The 22341-nt window shown below is 51.9% G+C and overlaps 1 protein-coding gene across 1 annotated transcript; it reads left to right on the forward strand.

Annotated features, from left to right (window-relative positions):
* Positions 1-739: 739 nt before the first annotated feature.
* On the forward strand, positions 740-21891 carry ARHGAP36 (Rho GTPase activating protein 36). Its single transcript, XM_075053829.1, has 11 exons — positions 740-961; positions 4960-5117; positions 8696-8758; positions 10064-10320; positions 11311-11506; positions 12014-12069; positions 12571-12721; positions 14529-14677; positions 15337-15507; positions 17255-17352; positions 18317-21891. The coding sequence occupies exons 2-11, from the start codon at positions 5003-5005 to the stop codon at positions 18453-18455; spliced, it is 1395 nt and encodes a 464-aa protein (XP_074909930.1). The 5' UTR covers positions 740-961; positions 4960-5002; the 3' UTR covers positions 18456-21891.
* Positions 21892-22341: the final 450 nt, after the last annotated feature.

A 22341-nucleotide genomic window follows, 5' to 3' on the forward strand; every position in this document is an offset into this window, starting at 1 on the left:
GCAACCGTGTCCTCAGCTCAGCTTCTCCCCAGCTGTGGCCAAGGGAACGGGCTGCTGCACCCCTATCATCACCATGTCATGGACCAAGAGCCAGGCTGCGGTCCCCGAGGTGCTCATGGGCATGTTGATGTGCAGTGAGGTGCCAATTTTTGGTGTTAACACGCCTGTCTTGCAGGTTGCTGTAGGTTTGTAAGGCTCTTGGGGGCTCTGCAACCCCCCATGTATGACACGTTGTATAAGATGCTAGCTGTACATCTAGCCCATCAGGTCTGTGAGCTTTTCAAAGGCAGAGCTTCGCAGGGGACCCCTGTGGTACCTCAGACCCATTTTGGGTGCGGAGGGCAGCCATGTGTGTGGCCCGGCCTGCCCGTGCCTGCCTGCACTGGAGACTTGGTTGTTGTGAAGTTGCTGTGATGGAGCAGCTGAGAGATCTGCATGGAAAGCCAAGGTGAAAACCATCCACTGGCCCTCATCGACCAGCACCCAGGCAGCAAATTTCTCTTTCAGGTTTTATCTGCTGGAACAGCTGATGCTTTGGTAGGTGCCCTAGTTACTGATAGATAAAAGTGGGGAAAGTATAGGGGTAGAGGAGATAGATTGATTGAGCAATGATTGATCCCCTGCCAAGGCACAAATGCTGTCAGGCGTGGGAAGTGCTGTTCCTTCCCATGTAACCCTGCCCTCTCTCTCCACACGACAATGTTTCTGGCTCTCATTTCTTTTGGCAGAAAATTCACATTCTCATCACCCCTCTCCTCCCCTCGGCCGTGTTCAGCTGCAGTGTCTCCTCTCCATCACTTCTCCACTTCTCTTCCCGCCAGCAGGCAGGGAAGGTTCTCCTGCCTGCTCTACGGGGCCACACGAGACACAGCGGAGACACTGCTTTGAAAACCATCGTCTTGAAGGAAGAGAAGGGAGCCCAGGCTACCTCTGGTTGTGCTGCGAGAAGGAAACGAGGAAGGTAAATGTCAGCACTTTGTTGCAGCTGGGGAGAGAGTAACTTTGCTGGTGAAAATGGAGGAGCAATTGCAGCTCCCCAGGAATAGAAGGGGCAGCTGAGCTGAGCTTTTCCCATGAGATTTCCTTAAATAAGCCCTAGTCCTAAAAATAAGCAGGGAAAGTCATTGCAGAGAGGAATTGCCCTGTTAATGCTCCCAGCGAAAGGCATTTTATTTCTGTTTTTTAATAAGATTTTTTTTTCTACGACATCCCCCTCTGAAGGAGGATTTGCGGTACTCTGGCTTTTGCCCCTGCTGCGTATTGACGTTTTCCTCCTTGTGGGGAGCACCGGTGCCTGCCCAGGCTGGAGCGAGCTCTCCTGCCGACTCCTGCCCACCCCGCTGCCATACGGGGCTCTGCAGGGCATCACCCACCGCAGGGCAGGGACCTCAGGGAGTTTGAAGTTACCGGCGGTGGTCCCCATCTAGCTTCCTCCCACGAGCGTGAATACATGCTTGTTGCAAGAATTAAGGCCAGGTTTTTCGGGGTTAACAGTCGAAGCAGGAGTTTGTCAGAAAGCTGGCGATGGTGGCATTTTATAGGGCTATTCTTGTAGTGTTTATAGTAGGGCCAGATAAGCAGCAGCTTGCCCTGACTTCTCCTTCCTGCTTTCCCTCCGCTCTGCTCCCTCTCCTAATCAGGTTTCCTCCTCCTTGCCCCAAGGCAGCTGCATCCTCCGTGACTTCGCTCTGACCATCCCTCTGGTGTGGGCAGGGGCTGTGAATGTGGGCTCTGCCCGGAGCTGTGAGCTTCGCCTGCAGAAAAGAAATTTCTTTCAGTGTGTCTGTCTCAGGGGCTTGTCTGTCCATCCGCAGCGTCTGCTGGCAGCAGAGTTTCTCCCATCCTGCCGGGAGGCTCCTGCTCAGGCACTGCTTCTGCTGGTCCCTCATTTCTGGCGTGGCAGGAACACCTGAACTATTGCTGGCAAGTAGAGATGTTCCTGCCTGTCAAAGGCAACGTTTTATCTGTGCCCCCTTCTCCCACCCAGGCTATCCCAGGGGAGCTCATGTCCCAGGATCTCTGTCTGCAAAGCTTGGTAGGACTAGTTAGTTATTTTAGTTTAAGACTGACCTCTTACATGCAGCCCCGTTGAGACATAAATAAAATACATTCCTAAAGGGCTCCTCCTCCCTTCCACAGATGTGTTTTTCTGTAGGATGAAAGTTATAAAAAGCCATGTATTGCATTCAAGGCTGATTGCTGAGCTTGGGAGGGAGCACATGGAGGGGCAGAAAGCTGAGGGGCGGCCAAAGCAAGCTGCAGAGCCTAAAGAACAGTTCCTGATGTTGTTTAGTAATTTTATAATGAAAAAGCCCCTTTTCAAGCAAGGCATGAATGCCTCCATGGGCTGTGCCTCACCCTAAATTTAACCAGGTATTGTGACTCTCTGGCTCCTTTGCTAATGCATCCCCTGAGCTCCAAACTCCAGGTGGGGGTCAGTGCTACACCTGGCTGTCTGCAGGATTAGCTGCTGTGTAAGCAGGATTGCACCAGCTTTTCCTGGGTGATTTATGCCCGAGTCCAGTGTATGAGACAGTCATGGGCACCCAGGTACCCCAGTTTTAATTGTCCCGAGGTGCTGAGCTGAGCCAGGCGGCTTAGCTATGCTGCATCTCACATTTGTCACCACGACCCTGCTGAGGTACGTAGCTTTTGTAATGTCAAATGTTTCAAGAATGTCTTTGTCTTTAGCTGAATTCCCTTTTGGTGTGCCCTTCTGGGGAGTTCATAACAATTCTTTGATGTTTGTTTGTTTTTGTTAAATTTATGTAACTTTCTAAATATCTTTAGAAATTGAAAACCTGGCCAAAATAAACATTGCCCCAGACAACAGCCTTCCCCGGGCACAGGGGATGGAGGTGGGCAGCCAGCGCTGTGCTGAGGCTGATCCGAGCGCCTACGCCGACTGCCTCGTCACGCTCCTGGGTGTTCTCACCCTTATCACTGGCTCTAGGGGATTTCCAGGCATTTATTTTTCATTATTGCCTTAAAGCTGTCTTTGGGAAGGCTCCTTTCGGAGCCTGTACTCTGACCACATCTTTTCTGTGCACATGCTGATAAAGTCGGTCCTTTCTTCTGCTTACTGCTGCTCTTTGCTCTTTGGACCGTGGGTTCGCTGGGTGCCGGAGAGGCGTCGCGGGGCGCGGGACTGCGGCAGGCTGGGGACACCCAGGTTAGTGCAGGGCGAGGAGCTGGGAGCCAGTGTGGATCCCTGCGTGGCCTCTCCAGGAGGCTGCAAAAAACAGGGAGAGCTCCCCAAAGATGCGGGAGAGGGGACGGGGCGTTCGGTGTTTGGCCGTGACCTGCGGGGGGCTGTGGGCTGCAGGTCCAGCCAGTGCTGGGGGTAAAGGCATCGGTGAGGCTTCAGCGGTGCTGGAAGTGTCCAATTTACAAGAGTTGAAGCTCAGCATTAAATATTAAATTAAGAAATAAACCAATTTAAAATGGGGGGAAAAGGCAGGGAAGAAGAGCTTGTGAATAAAAGGTGGCTGTAAGTCTAATTTAGTGGGATGTGTGACGCTTTTTAGGTTTCAGAAGTTTTTTATGACTAAAAAAAACCAAAACCCCAAAGCTGTCTTCACTCACCCTGGAGGGAAACTGCTACGCCCACCTTTCTGCAGAGTGGAAAGCATCTGTCCAGCCTCTCCCTGCCTGATGGAGCAACGCCGCAGGAGGAGAGGGGGAGCAGCAGCGTCTGTGCAGCCCCGGCGTCCCCAGGCTGAGCAGCCGCCGTAAACCAGCCCGAGTCCGAGCCATTCCAGGCCCTCTCAGGAGGTCACCGCTCCTCAGTTATTCCTTAAACCTTGGCACCCAGCGTGTGGCGGGGTGTGGGTGAAGGAGAGGAGGGGTGTATATCCGCACATCATCCTCCAAAGAGCGGTTCGAGGCTGGTATCTTGTCCCAAGCCCTTTCCACCCGGAGCCCACGGTTTTCCTTGTGTTGAGCTGCAGTCAGGGGCTGGCCGGCAGCAGCTGGTTGGCATGAAGATGGGCTGCTGGGACCTGTTAACATAATACCAAAAGGTTCGGGTCCCCCTGATCTGGTGGAGATCGTTGGAGGGCAGGGGCAAAGCAAGGCGGGTGTCTGGAGGGAGCCGGGAAATGCTCAGGCTGCCGCAGCAGCCAGGAGGAGCTTTTTGTTAGGTGCCACTTCTTAGTGGGGCAGGAGGGCGAAGAAGGTCCGCACCTGAATGTATCCAGAGTTGATCCCAACGTGGCTGCCAATACCTGCAGCTGAGGGTTACGTCCGTGGGCACAACGTGAGGACACGCTGGGATGGAGCCCCTCGCTCCGCGTGTTTGTGGTTCGCTGAGCAGCTCCCCGGTGGGAAGGGAGAAGCGTGATAGATAAGGTGTCAGACCAAGCAGGGCGAAGGGCTGCTGACTGCCGTTTCCTCGCACGAGTTTTTGTTGCGCTTTGGAACACGTTGTGCCTTCTAGGTTTGGTAAGGAGATGGTTGCGCTTGCCTCCATCCTGACTCCGCTCACGTGGAGCGTGGTCTCGAGGCTGATGCCAGCCAGGAACTATATTCCCATGGTGATGAATGGCCAAGTCCCAGCATCAGGACCACAGTCCCTACTCCGGCTGGCCAGGATGTGCCCCGTCCTGTGTACGTGAGCCTCGTGGTGTTGGGCTTCATGTGAAAACAGATGGCAGCTAGAATTGGCTACTCTGCCAAGCAGTGAGGTGCCTCAGGGAGCCCGTAGGGTCTTGGGAGCCAGGGCTGGGTTCCCTCACGTATGCCCTGATGCCTCCAAGGCCTTTGCTTGGAAGGTCAAAGTGAGATGGTGTGGCTGGGGCACCTGCAGATCAGCTGGCTCTTTGGAGAGGTGAAAGAGGGCCAAGTGTCTCCTGCACTTGCAAAGACTCCCTGTGGCATTTTCATCAGCTTCTCTCCTAAAGCAGGCATCTCTGCAATGTGCTCCTGACTTCTATTTTTATATATACATATGTTTTTCAGAGGACCTTTTATCTCAGCTCTTCTGCCAGGACAAAGCACCAAAATGCAGCCTGTGGCCCTGCACAGCCTTTCGGAGTTGGAAAGAGCCAGTCTGCAAGAGATTGCTCTCTACCAGCTGCAGAAGAAGCTGCTTGTTGGAGATCTCAGCCTGGCTAAAGGTAGAGGATGGGAGAGGACAGCCCCTGCTGAGGGGGGGCTGAGGTCTGAGCCGTCATTGCTACTCATCCCCACGCCCACACTTCATAACATGGGATGATGTTTATGGAAAGACATTTGTGACACATTTTGGTCCATTTTATTAGCTGTTCCCTGTTTTGGTCTGAGCCTCGAAGGCCTAATCAGCCTTTTGAGGAGGGTTTGTGTGTCCATAGGAGTGTGAGAATATGACCTTGCCTGTTGTCTGCCTCTGATCCCCCTAATCCAAACCAGATGCAATATGACTTGGCAAGGTCTTCTACTGGGGCTATCTTAATGCCATTGGGATGGAACAGGCTTTTGTTTTTGGATTAATGTCCAGCACAAAGTCCTGATGCTGGGATGGGGCTTATGCAAGGTTACCAGAAGTGCTGCTGAAATTAATGGGCAGATAAATATAGAAGCTCCACAGGGACTGAGGTCCCCTGTCCTGGCCTACACATACAGGCATTGTCTGGGTTCCCATAGCTGCCTGCGTCCCCCGATGTCTACACGCTGAACCAAGGTAGCACAGCAAGTTGGGCATCAGCTGACTCCTTCCCCAATTTACTCGTTACTCAAGAGTGGACAGACCAGCTTGCAATGCCTCCTCTGCCCTGGGCCTTATTTTGGCATCCCAGTAAGGAAGGAGATGCCTACAGCTCACCAGCCTTAGGGTCGCGTGGTACCAGCACTGCGGGTGCAAAGGGAGCTCGGGGGTCTCCAGCCCCACCAGCTGCTGGCAGCAGGGCTGTCACCAGCACCAGCCCAGGGCAGCTGGGGCTGGGACCTCCCAAGGATGGAGCCCCCACATCTCTGGGGACCTGTCTCAGGGAAGGAGCATTTCCTAACACCCAACCTCAACCTCATAGTGGACAGCAAGTACTTACTCGGGGTGACATCTGAGTTTGGTTTCCTGTCTTAATTAATGTTTGGAAGATTTCATGCAATGAAATAGCTTCAAGGAGATTAACAGAAAGAAAGCTCCCCTCTCATTCCCAGAACTCCCATTGCCCCAGGGCTGCAGCACCAGCCACCCCAGACAAACATCCTGGTTCCTTTTTTTTTTTTTTTTTTTTTATTTTGAGTTGTTGTGACCCCATTTTCAGTGACATCCTGCAGCAGTAGCTTCTCTAGGGAACAGTGCAGTGCAAAAAAAAAAAAAAAAGTCTTTCCTTCCTTGCTGTTAAACATGCTGCATTTCATCCGATGGGCTCCTCCCTTGCTGCGGGATAAGTGCAGGTGACTGCAAAGTCCTCATCTCATCCTTGTGTGTATTTTGGACATCGCTCTCATGATCACCTGCGTTTTGAAGGAAGCAGTTGCTGTCAGGGAATCTCTCCTTCCTTTTGTCTATCTTTGTATCCTTTAGATTTCTACCTGCTAGTTGCTCTTTTTGCAGTTAGTTTGCTGGGAGTCAGTGCAAGATGCTGAGGATTAGCTATGAAACTATTGCACCTGCAACGTCATTTTCCTATCCCAGCATTTTAAAGGGAAGTTCATAATGTTTGGAAATGCCTGAATTTGGGCTGCATGTTCTCCATTTGGGTCCATCCACCTGTCTGTACTTGCTCCCCAACATCTACCCAACGTGAAATTCCCGCTTTCTTTAATAAACAGCCATTGCACAGTTGTTACTATTTTCCTCAAGGAAAAAGTGTTCAGCACCTCTTTTAATCCTCGTGTCTCCAGATACCTAGACGATGAGGATCACGGAGCGTACATTCCATTGTGAACCATCCTTTGGGGCAACCTTCGGCTTTGATACCCTCTGGGCTGCTCTTTTCCTTCCGACAGTCCCTTACCTCATTCAATCCCAACAAACTTCTGCAGCATCTCAGACCTTTCAGCAAACAGCCTCCCTTAGGATGATCCTCCTGAGGAACAGAGCAAACACGTCATGGGCACTAAATCTCATTTTGGCCAAGACTGCAGGAACAAGTCTGTGGTTTGGGCAGGAGATGACCAAGAAAGATTAAATCTCTGAAGGATGCACAGCATCAAGCTTGCTGTAATGCATCTCAGTGAAAAGAAGTTGTCCTCATGTCCTAGCTTTGTAGCGGATCGTACGCATTACTCTGTCATGGAGATACCAGCTCAGGCTTTCTGGACAGCGGAATTCTGATGGTTTCTTTACTATCTGCTGCCTCATGGTTTGTTTAGGAGTGGAGACTTATGCTGATGCTCAGGCTCAGCACATTGTGTCACCCCTCCTAACTCTATGCTGAAACTGGAGTTCTGCTGGCCTTTTTTTCCTTGGCTGGTTTTTTTTTGTCTCCAGGCTGTTCTTCATCTTCCTGCTATCTGGTCATTTGAATGAAACAACACATATCGTGCTGCAGAATAATTAATGTAGGCTACTCTTTTATGCACATGTTGTTCATACCAACTTTCATAGCTTTCTTCTAAATGTTACAAAATAACCCAAACAATTATATAAGCTATTTCTAGGAAGAGAATTCCTCAGGAATTAGGACCACAAGCCAGATTAGGGTGATGTGTCCTGGAAGGATTTAGGGTGGGCAGTGAGTGAGTTTTCAGTTCATTGCTGCTGACTGCTGTTCCTGGATGCGCAACGTGGGGAATAGTTAGGAGCAGGGCTTGCCTTTCCAGGATCAGTACGGGATTTCTGGTGGTATGTGTTTTGTCTAACTTTATTTGTCTATGCTCTGTAAAACATTCATAAAAGCTTTTCTGGGGCTGTATTCTTTCTTCCAGTGTCAAGACCAGACCTCTGAGGATGATTTAGGGTAGCTTTCTGCGTCATTAAGTGATTGTTAGGACATCATCATTAATACAGAGTCCTGCATAACATAAGCGCAGAATTTAAAGGTGGCCAGGACAGTTTTAAGCTACAGCCTTTGGACAGCTGAAGTTTTTCCACTGCCCTTTCATGTGTGAGAACCCATTTGCTGGTGGCTGGTCTTGGCCACTCACCGCAGTCTCCCAGCGCATCCCATGCACAGACCGCATTTGGTAGCTGTTGCAGCATCAGGCATTTCCTCTGGCAGGGCATGGGAAGCTCGGATGCCACCAGAAAGATCAGCTGTGGTTCATTTTGACTCTGTTCTGGAAGGCCAGTTACTTTGCTGGCTGCCTGATGGTTCATATGCCCTGACCTGTAGCTTTGTGCACTGCTGGATTGCACATCTGGATAGTAAAGCACCAGTAAACCCTGATGGAGAGAGCTTTGTAGGGCTGTGGTCTGAGCCAGGTGGGGTGAATCCCACAGCTGGGGCGCTTTTAACCCACCTCTATGGTTTGGTGCCATGGGGTCCAGCTGCCTGGGTGTGGAGGGGTCGCTTCCTCCACTTTGGGAGGATGGTGGCCACCTCTGGGGCTGTTGCCCCCAGGTAGCCGATGCCCACCGTGCCATCCCACGTGCCCTCATGCATCCTCTCTGGGCCACGGCCACATCAGAACCACAGCATCCCTCTGCCCGTGGGAGGTGCCTGTGGCCATGCTCTGCCTGCGAGGGTGCAGAAAGGCAAACGTCTTTAAGGGGAGACTGTACTAAACCAGCCTAATGATGCAGAACCTTTGCTTTCTTTTCTCCTTGTAGTTGGACCTAAGGGCAGTAAATCTATCCGCCAGAAACTGGAGAGCTTTTCAAAGGAGAAGAAAGGTGAGCAGCCTCCCTTTTACCCAGGTTTTGGTCCCTGCTCTCAAACAGAATCGGTGATTTCTGATGGGGCTGAGCTGGGAGGTGCCCAAATTCAGCAAGGTGCTTTGTCCCATGTTGTTTTGCTGTTCTCCAGAGTGGGGTGTAACAGTATGTGCACAAGCATGAGAGGGTCTGGAAGGAATGCATATGTGTGTGGATGAAATATGTGTGGGCATGACTGTGTATTTGTAAATATGCACACATATGAATATTTCTATCTGCCCATTTTACCCCTGGTCCTGCTGCTTCAAGTTCTGGTTTATTGTCCCTTGAAGGACGTCGGCCACAAACCTGGGGAAACCAGAATTGTAGAGCACAGCCAGCTGGGAATGAGCACTTATTAATTTTCTTCACACCAGTACAAAGTCCGCTCAAGGAAATTATTGAGCAGCAGTCTGATATTTTACTAAATGGATTTGTGGCTTGTACTCCAGTTGCAAAACCCCTTGGCCCAGGGTGGTGTGGAGGCTGGAAGTAAGGAGAGCTCTCCTTGTATCTGCAAGGAGGTATGGAGGGGGAAAGTTATTTGGGGAAAATGCCATTAATACCAAGACTGTTCTTGAACAGACACAGCTGATGCAAATCCTGTAGAAATCTGGAGGTTATAATTTGGTAAGAATCTTTTGTATCAAATATTTCTGGTGATTTATGAAGTCTCCACTTCATAGATGCTATGGCATCTTCATGAGTCTGTAAACAATAAAAGGAAGGAAGGTTCAGGAAAAACTGGGACAGGCTGCAACAAGCACATTGATGGAGGCCAGTTTTCCTGGCATCCTCCCAGCTCCCCTGCATCTCCTTCCTTCTCCTCCAGCACGCCATCTCCCACGCCGTGCCCTCCCCGCTCGGCTCCCTGACTGCCCAGCACCCTGAGTCCCACCACGCAATGCCCCGGGGCTTTCCAGGGGCAGCAGCTCCCCTCTGGGTTTGCCCAGGGTCATTGCGGATGCTCTTCCCACCCACCCCAGGCATTCCAGGCTCCTGGGGAGCAGGAGGGGACAGGGCATGCAAGGGCACTGATAGTTACAGGACTGACGTCCAGGATTCAAGCTACAGATCTCCTTGTCATGTATCGAATCAGTTTTGTACATTGTCCTCTTCACTCTTCTGCTGGTGGTTACCTTTACTGGTATTCCCTTCTGTCGGTTAATTATTTTATCCAGGCATGCACGTGTGTCCCTGGCAGCTGGGCTGTGCCAGTGCAGCTCCCTCTCATTTTTTTTCCTGCTAGCGATACTTCTCCATTTCTCCCATGTTTTTCCCTAGACTGCTCTCCTCAGACTTTTGGGATCCCGCTCTTCCAAGTCATTGCCAATGATCGCGCTTACAAGCAACTGCAGGAAGAAGTGAAAAAGAGCCGCCGGCTCTGCCTGGAGGTGGAAGCGACAGTGACAAGATTTCGGGCTCAGAGGCAGAAGAGATCCCCGACGGGCATGAGCTGTGGCCTGGTACCCTGCGAGGTCTTCCTGGAGGAGCCGTTTTCCCCAACTTTTCTCAACAACAGCTCCTGGAGCCAGCGAAGGGTACGTTTGCAAAACTGGGCTTCACTGTGATGGTGCTGAAGGTTGGGGGGAGGCTCTGACTTCAGCAATAAATATGGTTTCCCAGGGTCTTTTCGTAACGAATGTGAGTTATTCGTGCTGCATGCTGGGTTGGTCCCAGTCTGTCCTCAGGGAAACGGGATGTCCCTACTTCCCCCAAGAGATGGACTGTGAGGGGTGGGACACTAGCTCAGCTCTTACGGAGCCAAGGTTACCCGAAGGACACCCCAGGCAGCCAAAGGTAGGTAGGGATAGGAAGCGATTCGTCACCAGTCACGTGGATTTTTCTTCTCCTCCATTGTGTCGCATCTTGGAGTATGGGCCTCGCGCTTGTGAAATTCCCACCAGAAGTTGTGGCTGTCGATGGTGGGTCATGTCGGCTCCCTCGCTGCTGTGGGGACATCAGCTGTGCCGCTGAGCTGGTCTGCTTGCAGTATTGACTACCCTTGCGTCAAAGGGCAAGGAGGATGGGGTGGCCTGTCAGCCTTGGCCACTTTCTTGGCTTTAGTCTTGTTTCCTGCGAGGGGAGGTGGGTAACAGGCTGGGTTTGGTTTGCCTCGTCTCTTTGGAGTAGAGACCCACGCCTGCCTCTTGCTGAGTGCCTGTAACCACGTGTGTAAAGCGGCTCCAATACAGGTAACTAAATCCAGTATATTGCGCAGTGAAAGGTGAAAGATTTGGGGATGTCTCCTCTTTCCCCATGTCTGTGTGGGGTGTAGGGTCTGCCCCAGTAGGAAGGCTGCGTTTAGAAACACCTCACACTAGGAGCAGTGCACATAAACGAATGCATGGGAGATGAAAAGTCTCTCTGTGGTTCTCTTGCAACCCCAGCCAGGCTCTGTAGACCTCTGTGTTCCTTTGGAGGTGATGCCTCCCTTTCCCGCAAACTTCTGAGGTCATGGCAGTGATGGTGTATGGGGATCTTGTGGGGTAGTTCCTGCCACCCTGTGAATCACCTCTGCTCCATCTCAGGGGGCAATGTCTGTGGACTCCATCACTGACCTGAGTGACAACACTTCCAAGCTGCTGGAGGCACTGCAGTTGTCACACCCCCACGAGCTGGATCCACGGAGAAGCCTGGGCAAGAAAAAGATGTTGAGCCTCAACCCCATCACCTGGCAAGTCCCGCGGATTGTGGACAGATGTTGCAAACACATAGAAACGCACGGTAAATACACAGGTCTCTCCAGCCAGATGGCCCATCCCACAGTAGGTTGGTAAAACCCATCCTGGGTGGTGGGCTGGGACATTCTGGCCTGGCTGTTCCCCGAGATGCGAGGAGGCAGCTGATTCCTGGGGCAGGGCATGCTCCCAAAAAGCCACCCGGGGAGAGCCCTCTGAGCTGGGTGTAGTGTCTGCACTGAGAAGTGAATGTCACTGTGTGTATCAGTGACCCATCTCCTGGTGCACTCTGACCTTAACTCCCCCTGCAAATCCAGCATCCAGCTCAGAGTGACTGTACAGATGAGATCTCCTCCCTGATGCACAGACAGCCCCAGAAAATCTTACAGCTCCAAAAACCTTTCTTTCTACCCCCTCTGCCAGCAGCGGGGAAGGATGCGCTGCCTCGCATGCAGTGCAAGAGAACCACTTCCATGGCGTTGAGGTGCTCCAAGGACTAGTCAGGTGGCAGGGGGCTGTGGGAATGCAGAGCACTAACCTGTCTGTCTCCCAGGTCTCCAAACCGTGGGCATCTTCCGTGTTGGGAGCTCCAAGAAAAGAGTTCAGCAGGTAAAGTGAGACATTTACTGCGTCCTTTGTAGCAGTACTGCATCCAAAGGACAGATGCTTGTGTGGGTGGGGAATGAATAAAGCAGACATTGACATGGAGAGGTCTAAAATATCTCAGGCACGTGCTGGATCACAGACAACCTGTAACCTGCTGCTGGGTCCTTCTCCCAGCCATGGAGAGCAGGCTTCGTGTCTCCAAGCTGCCTTTAGCAGATGAGCCTCCATCCCCTGGTTGGCACTTCAGAGCCCCCCCCGGGCTCCCTTCACCAGCCAGGAATTCCTTCTGGTCCTGTGTTCCATCCTCTGGGCAACAGCAGGCTGTTGGGCTCTGACATGCCTTTTTTTGGGGGTGCCCTGTATCAGGGGGACATTGGGAGAAGCCAACCCTCCTGTCCTGGTGTTGCAGTAGCTCTGTACAAGGACAGATCCTGACAGCATGACTTGTATAAAGAGGAAGAACTGACTGTTGCTTTTATTCTTCTCCTTTCTTCCACTTTTAAGCTGAGGGAAGAATTTGATCAAGGACTGGATGTTTTCTTAGATGAACATCAAAGCGTTCATGATGTGGCTGCTCTGCTCAAAGAGTTTCTTCGGGACATGCCGGATTCACTGATTCCCAGAGAGCTCTATGCAGCCTTCCTCAGCACAGCCTGTGAGTACCTGGGGTGTGTTTTTCTCACTCTGCACAGTCCACCCACCACGTTTGGTTTTGTAAGGAAAAAAAGGGAATTTTCTTCTCATGCAATTACCTGGCTCAGTACCGGGTCCCAGCACAATTCAGCGTGCTGCGCAGGAGCCCAGCCCAGCAGTTTGCACTGCCTGTAAGGGTGTCTTTGCAAATCCTCTGCCCAGGTCCCCCTACCCTCCATATTTCAGGTGACTGAGTTTTTAAGCAGTCTCCTCAGCTTCCAGCATCAGTCTTTCTTGGTCTCCTTCACCATCTCGTTGCTTCCCTTTTACCATCCTTCTCTCCTTAGATTAGATTCTCCAAATCCAAATCCTTGAATCTCTGCTTCCACATCAACAAAGAAGAATAAATGATGCACCTTTGTCATATAAGGACTTTTAGGGCACAGTATAAAGCAAATGCTTAGGAACTGTCAGAGGAACTACCTTCTCTATGCCTTCTCCAGTGGAAATTGGTGTTACTTTGGCTAAAACATAGGTTTCTCATTTTTATTTCTGGGAGATGAGAAGGTTAATAAAGATTGCCTTTGCCACTTTCCCAAAAAGCCAGGCAGAACTGCAGAATATTCACAATGCTGAAATATATATTTTTTTGGATGCATACAGGCTACAGCCATGTCTTCCAGGCTTGACACATTGGTGGGCACATGTTGCTGGAGCAAAGTTGGTCTGGACTGCTATCCCATTTCCAGGAGCAACCAGGGTCTCTTACTTGGAGGAATGTGTACAGTGTTGTTTTCTCCAATATTCCACCTTCCAGTGGTCTCCAAGTAACCGGAGCCTAAAGTCTTGTTGACATTTTACAGCCATTAGTAGATTTCTATTCCAGCTGCTTGCCCAGCAACTTTTTGAGCCCATCCAGCTGTGTGGTGGACATGACTTTCAGCAGGTTGCAGGGCTGCAGTTTAGTTACATACTCCACTGCACGCTACTGTCATTGCCCATTTTCTTCTCACTGCTAGGGTGTGTGATCTGAGCAGATCTTCACACCGGGTTTGTGATTCTCACACCTGAACCAGAAGATCTTGCCAATTCTCCCTATAGAAGTGATCTAAGGAGCCTCCCCTCACATCCAGCACCAGAGCAGGATATGGCACAACGCAGTCCCTCATCCACGGCTCTTTCCTGACCTGCCATCCATCACACAGAACTTTGAATGTCCCTCTTGCATCATACCCTCCTTTTTCTTTTTTAGGTACTCTCTTGAGCCTTGGCTGGCTGAGTGTTTGCTGTCTGTCCTCCCTTGTCAGCTCAGCATCACTATTGCTGCAGTGAGGTGACTTTCTTTTCCCTTGCTGACACTGTTAATAAAAAAGGCCGAATGGCCCTGAACTGCATGTGTACTGTAGGGTGAATCCATGAAAATTCACATCACAGCATGTACAATTTTTCAAACGTTTGGCTCCTAGATCCTTCCTTACCACTCTTTGCCAAAACTTCTTGACAGCAGTGGGATTAGCGATGTGCTGCCTGGCACTGCCAAGTGCAGTTGCTGTAGTCTGTGCTTTTTTTTTTTTTTTTTTTTCCCTGTGTGTGTGATATTTGGATTATAATCCCTCTGGTCAAGGACAGTCTTTGACTATGGGGCTATAAAACACCAAATGCAATCATGTCGCAGCCCGAGTGCTTATCCTCGCATGGACAGGATGAAGGGTAAGACGCCAGTCTGGCTCCCTCAGAGCTCGTTCCCATGGATGTAAAAGAGGGCTGTCCAGCTGGAAGTGCCTAGCGGGCTGGGAACCGCACTAATTAACGGGCTGCTCTCTGCCTAGCCATGGAGGGTCCGTCGCAGCTGGCTGCTCTTCAGCTGCTGCTCTTCCTGCTGCCCCCATGCCACAGCGACACGCTGCACCGGCTCCTGCGGTTCCTCAGCGAGGTGGCCCGGCACGCCGAGAGCTCCTGGGGCCCTGATGGCCAGGAGGTAAGGCTGGCCCAAACGGGTCAAGTGCATGAAGAAGGGATTGCTCAGAGTTCGTTGGTTAAAATCAAGCAGAGCTTCTTGCAAGCCCATGTGAATCCTTTGGCAAAACCGAATTGTTGATGCATCCCCTTGTCCGTGGCAGGTCTGGGTTTCTCTCAGTCCAGCTAAGTGATTTTCTGGGTTGCAGTAACCCCAGAGAGACCTGGCTGTGTGTCTGTAGGCAGAGCAAGGGGCACTTTTTGTGGATTAATTCTGGTTTTCCAGCTCCAGCTTTCATGAAGGACTTATCATCATGCATTGAGGTTGACTGTAGTTTCTCTGGACAATTCAAGCTCTAAGTCTCTCCATGGTTCAGAGAGACTGCTTTTGTCCCATATTGTAAGATGACACAGAAGTGTTGGTTGTTACCTTCTGGTAGGTGTTGTGTAAGTGAGGTAGATGGGAATGGAGGCCCTGATGCAAGGAGGGGATAAGTGTGTGCTCCAACACCACAAACCTGTCATGCTGGCCCTGCCACCAGCTTGGAGAGGACCAAACTGGATCCAAATCAACACCCCGGCCTCACTCAGCAGCTCATCCTGGGGGGGGTGAGGCTATCCTGGGACATCTCATGCCAGCGCATCTATAATCTGCAATTTCCTTTTGTGCTTGCTCGCTAGATTCCTGGGAATAAAATGACAGTTTCAAACTTGGCCACAATCTTTGGTCCCAACATCCTTCAGAAAGAGAAGCCTGGAGAAAAAGATGCTGGTGCCATGAACTTTGAAGATAGTGCTGCCATCATACTGGTGCTCCAGAGGTTGATTGAGCACTACCAGACCTTGTTCATGGTAGGTGAAGCTTTCTCAGGGCAGCTTCTCTAGACTTTTCCTTCCCCTCTGAACTCTTCTAATGGCAGCAGAAGGAAGGATGTATTCACAGCCCCACTTAGCAGTAGGTGACTCAAGTCAGCTTGTGAAAATGTGATTCATTCCTCATGGCAGGTGTAAATATTAATTTGGGATGGTTTGTTACTGGCATATGGCAGAGCTGAGGGTCATGCCAGGAACTGGCCCCATCTTCTCTGTCGCTTTCCACCCTGGTGACATCTGCCCGAGCTTGTTTTGGATGAGAAACAACTGGCCAACAGCACCTGCAGGAGTGGCACCTCAGTACTGTTTCTGCCCTAAAGTTCCAGTGAAGGGGGGAAAGAAGAGGGAAAAATGGGAGACCTTAGAAGAGGGAAGGAGCTGGAAGGTGATGGCGTGGGGTGGAGATGCCACAGCCTCAGGCAGATATGGGGAGGCTGTAACAGTGGGGAGAGCTGATGATGGCAGTGAAGAATGGGATCACTTCAGATCTGCTCTTCAGTGGATGATTTGGACCATCAGTGTGAGGCAAGGAGTGCTCATCCTGTCCTAGGTGACACATCGACCTGGGGTTCCCAAAAGTGTCTTTTAGACTCATGTAAAGGTTCGTATGGGACAAGAGCTCTGGGGCCTCCAGACCAACCAGATGAGGGCTCCCTTCAAAGCTAGATCAGGGCTGCATCCAGCTGGGGTTTACATACTTCCAGGGATGGAGAGCTCTGACCTCTCTGGGTCCTGTCCCAGGGCTGCACCACCCTCAGGGCAAGAATTCTCTCCTTGTCAGCCTTGCCCCTGCTGCAGCTCATCCCTGCTGCACCTCGGTCTGTGCCCAGCCACCTCTAGGAAGAGTCTGGCTCCATCCTCTCTCCACCCTTCCCTGGAGGGCACCTGCAGGCAGCAGTAAGAACCTTTTGCATCTTCTCCTGGCCAAATCCTGCTCTGCGTGGTTGTCCAGGCGGACCTCAAGCCTTGGCTGTTGCTCTCTCCACTCTGCCCTGCCGCTAGCGCGAGTGCCAGGAAGGCATGACAGACTGGGGATGCCTCTCCAGGCTCCATGCTTCCCTTTGCCAGTGTGGGAGATGCTGGTGAAGGAGAGTGGTGCAATGCGGTACCCGAGCACTGGCAGGGTTGCTCAGAGGCAAGTATGGTGGTTGAGTGGGAGAGCCCCTGAGGACGTGCAGCAAGGCACTGGCTTGAGCACCACGAGTGCTTCGTGTGGTCTCAGGCACCCTGAAGCAGTCCCCAAGGGACACGATGCAGGTGGGTGCCAGGCGGTCACATAGCTGAAGTGGCTGTTCTCCTTAGGGACAACCCAGTGGAGGCTGTGCAACTGTTTTGAAACCCTGGCAGAAATCCCCTGGATTGGCAAGAGCATACGCTGAGCAGTCCTCCTGGCCCTGGTTTTAGGAGTGGACCTGGGAAATTCCCAAGAAATACCAGAAATGTCCATTTCCTACAGGTCTGTGGGAATGTGACAATTCAGGTCCCCAAAAAGCCTTGTAGCAATTGCCAGGTCTGCAGGGAGCCAAAGGACCCGGGTTAGCACAGGAAAAGCAGGGGCTGAGATCCTGCTCAGACCCCCGGGAGGTGTGTGGACATGACACCAACACGGTGGGTCTGTGAGCACGTATTGACCCAGAGTCCTTTTGCTGTCCTTGGCTGCCTCTGCTCGTCCTCCTCCAGAGAGGAGGAGATGCCATGAGCGAGTGTGTCTGTGTATCCCTCCCAGGTCTCTCCAGAAATGCAATGTGACATCCTAAGGAGGCTATTTCAGACCGACCCCGATGTCATCGACTACCTTTTGCGCAGGAAGTTCAACGCCGTGCCGTAAGTCCCGCAAGGCGCGGTGCTGCTGGAGGGCACCTCGCTGCACCGGGGCAAAGCCCTCCTGCGGCAACACTCACCGCGCTGCTGGCAAGTGACGGACAGATCCTGCTGATCTTCCTGCCCATCTTTCCTGTTGCTTCCACCACTTCCAGTCATGAACTCCCTAGCTAAAATCCTCCACTTCCTGCGTTAATGCCTTCCACCAGCTGAAACATCCCAGCTTTTCTGTCCCTTGGAGCTCCCTGTTCTCCTTTTTTCCTCCCCAGCCTGTGCCATGCTCTCTCCTTTACCCAAATCTGCCCTGCATCAGAACTCCTCCATTGCACACATCTTTCTGTGTGCATACCTACACAGCTCTTGTCCTGCTGCTGCTCCAGCCTCTCAGGATCACACACGGATGCCTGCTCCATTTTCAGCTCCATCACTAGCCTCCTCCACATTTTATTCACCTTTGGTGTTGCCTGTATTTCTGTGCATTTTTTGCCTGTCGCATGTGCGCATGTGTCTGTGTGACTGCCAGCTGTGTCTGTACATCTGCTTTTTGGCTGCGAGATAGGATAGTCCCATAGAGGCTCAGAATTTGAGCTCGTGCCCTTCCCTGTGATTAAAGAATGGGGGCAAAAGGGCCTTGAGTCCCATGATCTGGGCCCACGATCATGGCACATAATGCAGGAGGTATTTTTCTCCCCTGAGGTCTGAAGCAGGGCATGCTCCGCAGCCTTCGGTCTTCTTGTAGAGCTGGTGACTCCTTCAGCAAACATGGACTGTCCTGTGTGAAATGGGTTTTCTGCATTCATCTCCACTACCATTCCTTGTCTGTCTTCACATCCCTTTCGGGACTGTTCAAAGAGACGGCAAATCTTTGGGGTCACTGCTAGAGGCCATTTGGGTGCGAAGCGGGTGATAGCAGCAGTTTGCAAATAGCATCTCTCTCTTTTTTTTTTTTTTTTTTTTACTTTCTTAGGAGCCCAGAGAGTGAGGATTCAACAGAGGAGCATGCTCCATCCCCACTGCCTGGTCGGACCCGCACCCTGGAGAGCGGCTCGGTCTCATCAGAGTTGTACAGCAGCGTCTCATTCCTAAACCTGGATGTCGGCATCTAGCAAGCCTGGGCCAGGCCCTCCGCGCCGCCTTCTGTGGACAAAACTGGGCAACCTTTCCCCAGCCAAAAGGAGTCCTCTGTCCCGCTTTGGAGGAGCGGAGAAGCGAAAGGAGTATGAATGCCTGCGGGAGCATCTTTGCTACCAGTAGACGTGCCCAACTGTCCTGGTGTAGGCAGACCCACAGCAGGAGATGTGTTTGCAGGTTGCCAGCAGAAAGGCTCTCCACACGCGGGGTTGTTGCTAGATGGCAACCAAGAAACCCACCTGCTCGCGCGGTGGCTGTGCGTGCACGCTTGTGTAGGCAGCGGTGTGCGAAGGGGAGCGTGCTCCGGGTCCGAGCTGGAAAGCCGCTGGCGTGTGCTGTAGCCTGCTTTCTTCCCAGGGGTTTGAGGCACGAGATTTCTGTCCCCGGAGCTGTGCGTGAGCTCAGGGCTCAGGTTAGCAGCGCTCTGGGTGGCAGCGCAGGCGGGGACTGCACGGTGGCTTCGTGACGTCCCTGCCCGGGGAGGACAATGTCTCCCCTCTAAATGACCACCAGCCCTGTGCACTGGGACAGCGAACTGGTGCAGACTGGGGAGCAGCAGGCAGGTGCCTGGCAGCTCGTGCCGTACTCGGCGGATGGGACTCGGAGGTCCAAAGTAGACCCTGTCTGGTGTACCTCCAGGCATTTTCTGGGCGCTGGTGGGGGTCTGCGGGGCTGCTTACAGGGATGGGGGGGAGCAGTGGCCTGGGGCTGAGACCCCCTGTGCAGACGGGGAGGAGAGCGGCCTGAGACAGAAGTGGATGGGGACCGTTAGCAGGGCGGTGAGGATGGAAACTGCAGTTCAGCTTTGTGCAGTGGGTGCTTTGGGATCCCGTTTACCCTGTGTTGTTGTATCACAGGCTTGTGCGGAGGGAAAGGTCTCGTGCACCTAAAGCAACAGAAGCATCATTGCAAAGACACCCTGGCCTGCCATGTTTAGAATGAATCATAGCTTTCTTCTTTGTCTGAACCCAGGTTTCAAACTGCTCATTTTATAGACAGAGAACACTGTATCAACCCCAAAATGTATGGCTGGTGTAATAAGAGGGAACAATATACTATGAGGATTATAAACTTTAATTTTCCTTGAGTTAATATTCAGTCAGTAGACCTTCTAATGTATTTTACAGATGATGGTGTCTTTTCATGATCTTCAGCTGAGAAATGTCTGGTTTGGTTTGCTCCTACTGCTCAGGCATTGGATGTCACTACTAGTTACATGCAAACGTACACTTCTAGCTGATCTGGCAGAATGACAGTTATCAGCAAATATTTTCTGTTCATTTTCTTTCCATTTACTCTGCCAGACATGGTCTGGCAGCCCCTTACACAGTAATCCCCATGGGCTGGGTTGTCCCTGGGTGAAACAATGGCATAGGGAGGGATGCTCTGGACAGCCATCCCGACAGCTCTGCTTCGGGCGGGCCGGTCCAGTGCACCGAGCCACAGCCAGCACGACGGAAGGTAGAGAGTCACTGTGTGCGGAAGGGGAAGTCAAAGGCAAAGGGGCAGCAAAAGACGTGTCTGTGAATTTTGCACGCAACATTTTTTGTCTTTCGTCTCTCTTCTGAGATCCTGTAATTTATAATCTCTTGGCTTGAAATGTCAATTGTCATGTTCACGGTTTAGATCTTGCTTCCGAGGAAATGCAGTTGAAGGGTGCCGAGAAGAGGGCAGGCAGGTAGGAAGCTGGTACAGGACGTGATGGGAGGAGAACTGGTGCCCAGAGGAGTACTGGTGTAGAAAACTAGGGCAGACAGGTAGGGAAGGAAGGTGGGTAATGCTGGAGAGCAGCAGGGCAGAAAGAAGACGGGAATGAGCTATACCAGGATTTTTTTAGTGTTGGGGGCAGATGGATCTGGTGTCACAGCTCCTCTTGTTTGGACTACCTGCAATCAGCTGCAAGTCCATGACTTTTATTCTGGAGAAAACAAAAAATACACACTGATGATTACAGAGATGCTTGTTTTCCCCAAATTGTGACAAAATTGTCTGGCAAAAAAATCAGGGCACAGAGAATTTAGCTTTGCAGTTGCTCCTTTTTGTTGCTCCGTAGGTCTCCATCCATCTGTCATTTTGGGTTGTATTTAGACAGCAGTTTCTCACATGGGGCAGCAATCTCTGTTCAACAATGGATTTAATTGTCTGGTTTCACGTATGACTCTGAAACTCCCCCAAACTCAACCTTTGCACAGAGCTGATTGAAATTTATCTCCGTAGAAGCTCCCAGCCCATCACTATGAGCTCCTCACTACAGCTGCTGTACACTAATGTATGGGCATAGCTTATTTTTTCTTGTTGTGGTTTAAAATATTTCTGTTTACGCTGGCACCTTGAGCAGAAGCTGAAGGACTCGACACCCCTTCCCCTCCCAAAAGTGGCTGAAAAATAAAACAGTACTTTTGAAAAGAAAGCCAGGCTGGAGTGTTTGGCAGAACTGCAGCTCAGGGAGGACCAGGAGGGATGGGGATGTTTAAAGGAGGACCAAAGCTCCATCAGTGGTTTGTTCCATGTGGGTTTGGGGAATCGCAGCCGGGGTCGGTGCTCCGGGAAGCTTTGGGTCTGGGCTCCTGCGTGGGGCAGCAGCGGGTGCTGGCCGGGGCTGGGTACCAGCTCCGTGCTGGGGACAGGAGGGGATGCGGGTCAGAGTCTGGGCTGAGGTGCAGGTTCTGACAGCACGTGGCGGCCGCGCAGGCGGAGCAGGGCTGGGGCTACGCCGGTGGATGGGCCTGGGCGTTGGGCGTAGGGTGGGAGCCAAGTCTGGGGTTATGAGTAAGGTTCAAGATTAGGTTTAGGGCTTTGTTTAGGGTTGGGGTAAGGCTAGGACTTGCCTGATCTATAACCATTGGTGGTCGGGTGACTTTGGGAGCCAGGGAAAGTCTTTCGATATTGCCCAACCTTTCAGACTAGGGACACTTTTGATGCTACAGTTAAGGCAATGCTGTGATGCTGGAGAAGTGTTTTGGACAGAAAAATGAGGTCTAGTTAGATCTAGAGTTACAAGAAGTTTACACTGGGGTGAGGGTAATCTTTGGGGTTAGGTTTAGGGTGAAGGTGGGAACCCTCCCGGCAGAGATACGTGCTGGGAGCTCAGAGGGTTTGCGCTTTGCTCTAGCAGGGGTTAGGTCAGGGTTTGAGTGGGGCTCTGTGGCCTCCAGAGTGGGATTCCCAGGAGTCCTGCTCCACCTAGACAGCTGGGAAGAGGCTGAGCATCATCTGGGATCCAGTCACATCCAAAAATGGTTGCACCACCAGTGCTCTGCCTGAAGGCTACAGGGGACAATTGTGACCCATGTGCACCCTAAAACTAGTCACCCACTGACCCCAGGAGCCACCTCCCATGACCTGGATCCTTGTGGCTCCTCTCCAACCAAAACCCTTCCAGACTGACTAGGACTGACTTTATTGTGGGATAAAGGGACACACCTTGAAGAGACCGGGGACAACATTCCAGGCAGGAGGGACCTGGTGAGGGGATCCAGGAGGGAATGGGAGCGACTGTGGGGGTCACATCCCAGGGCATGGGTTGCCACATGGGACCACAGCCTCTGACTTCCTGGTGCCAGTGAAGGACCAGGAGGGTCCCATGGTGGAACCATGCACCAACGGGCCAAACTGGTCCCACAGGGATGCTGGACCTAGGGTGCTCCTGCACCTCCCAGCCTGCTAAGGGCTCCAGGGCCCCATGGCTGCCTCCTTCCCTGCCGTGGGGCAGGCCCGTGCTTATGGCACTGACCCTGGGGAAGTGCTGCTTTGCCCCAGTTGCAGGAAATGTGCCCCCAAAAGGAGCCTGGGTTCCCATGGGGCCTGTGACGGGTGCAGGGAAGAAGAGGAAAGGGGTGAAGAAAGCACACTGGGCTTGGT

Source organism: Buteo buteo, chromosome 22 (genome assembly GCF_964188355.1).
Source record: "Buteo buteo chromosome 22, bButBut1.hap1.1, whole genome shotgun sequence".
NCBI classification, from domain to species: domain Eukaryota; kingdom Metazoa; phylum Chordata; class Aves; order Accipitriformes; family Accipitridae; genus Buteo; species Buteo buteo.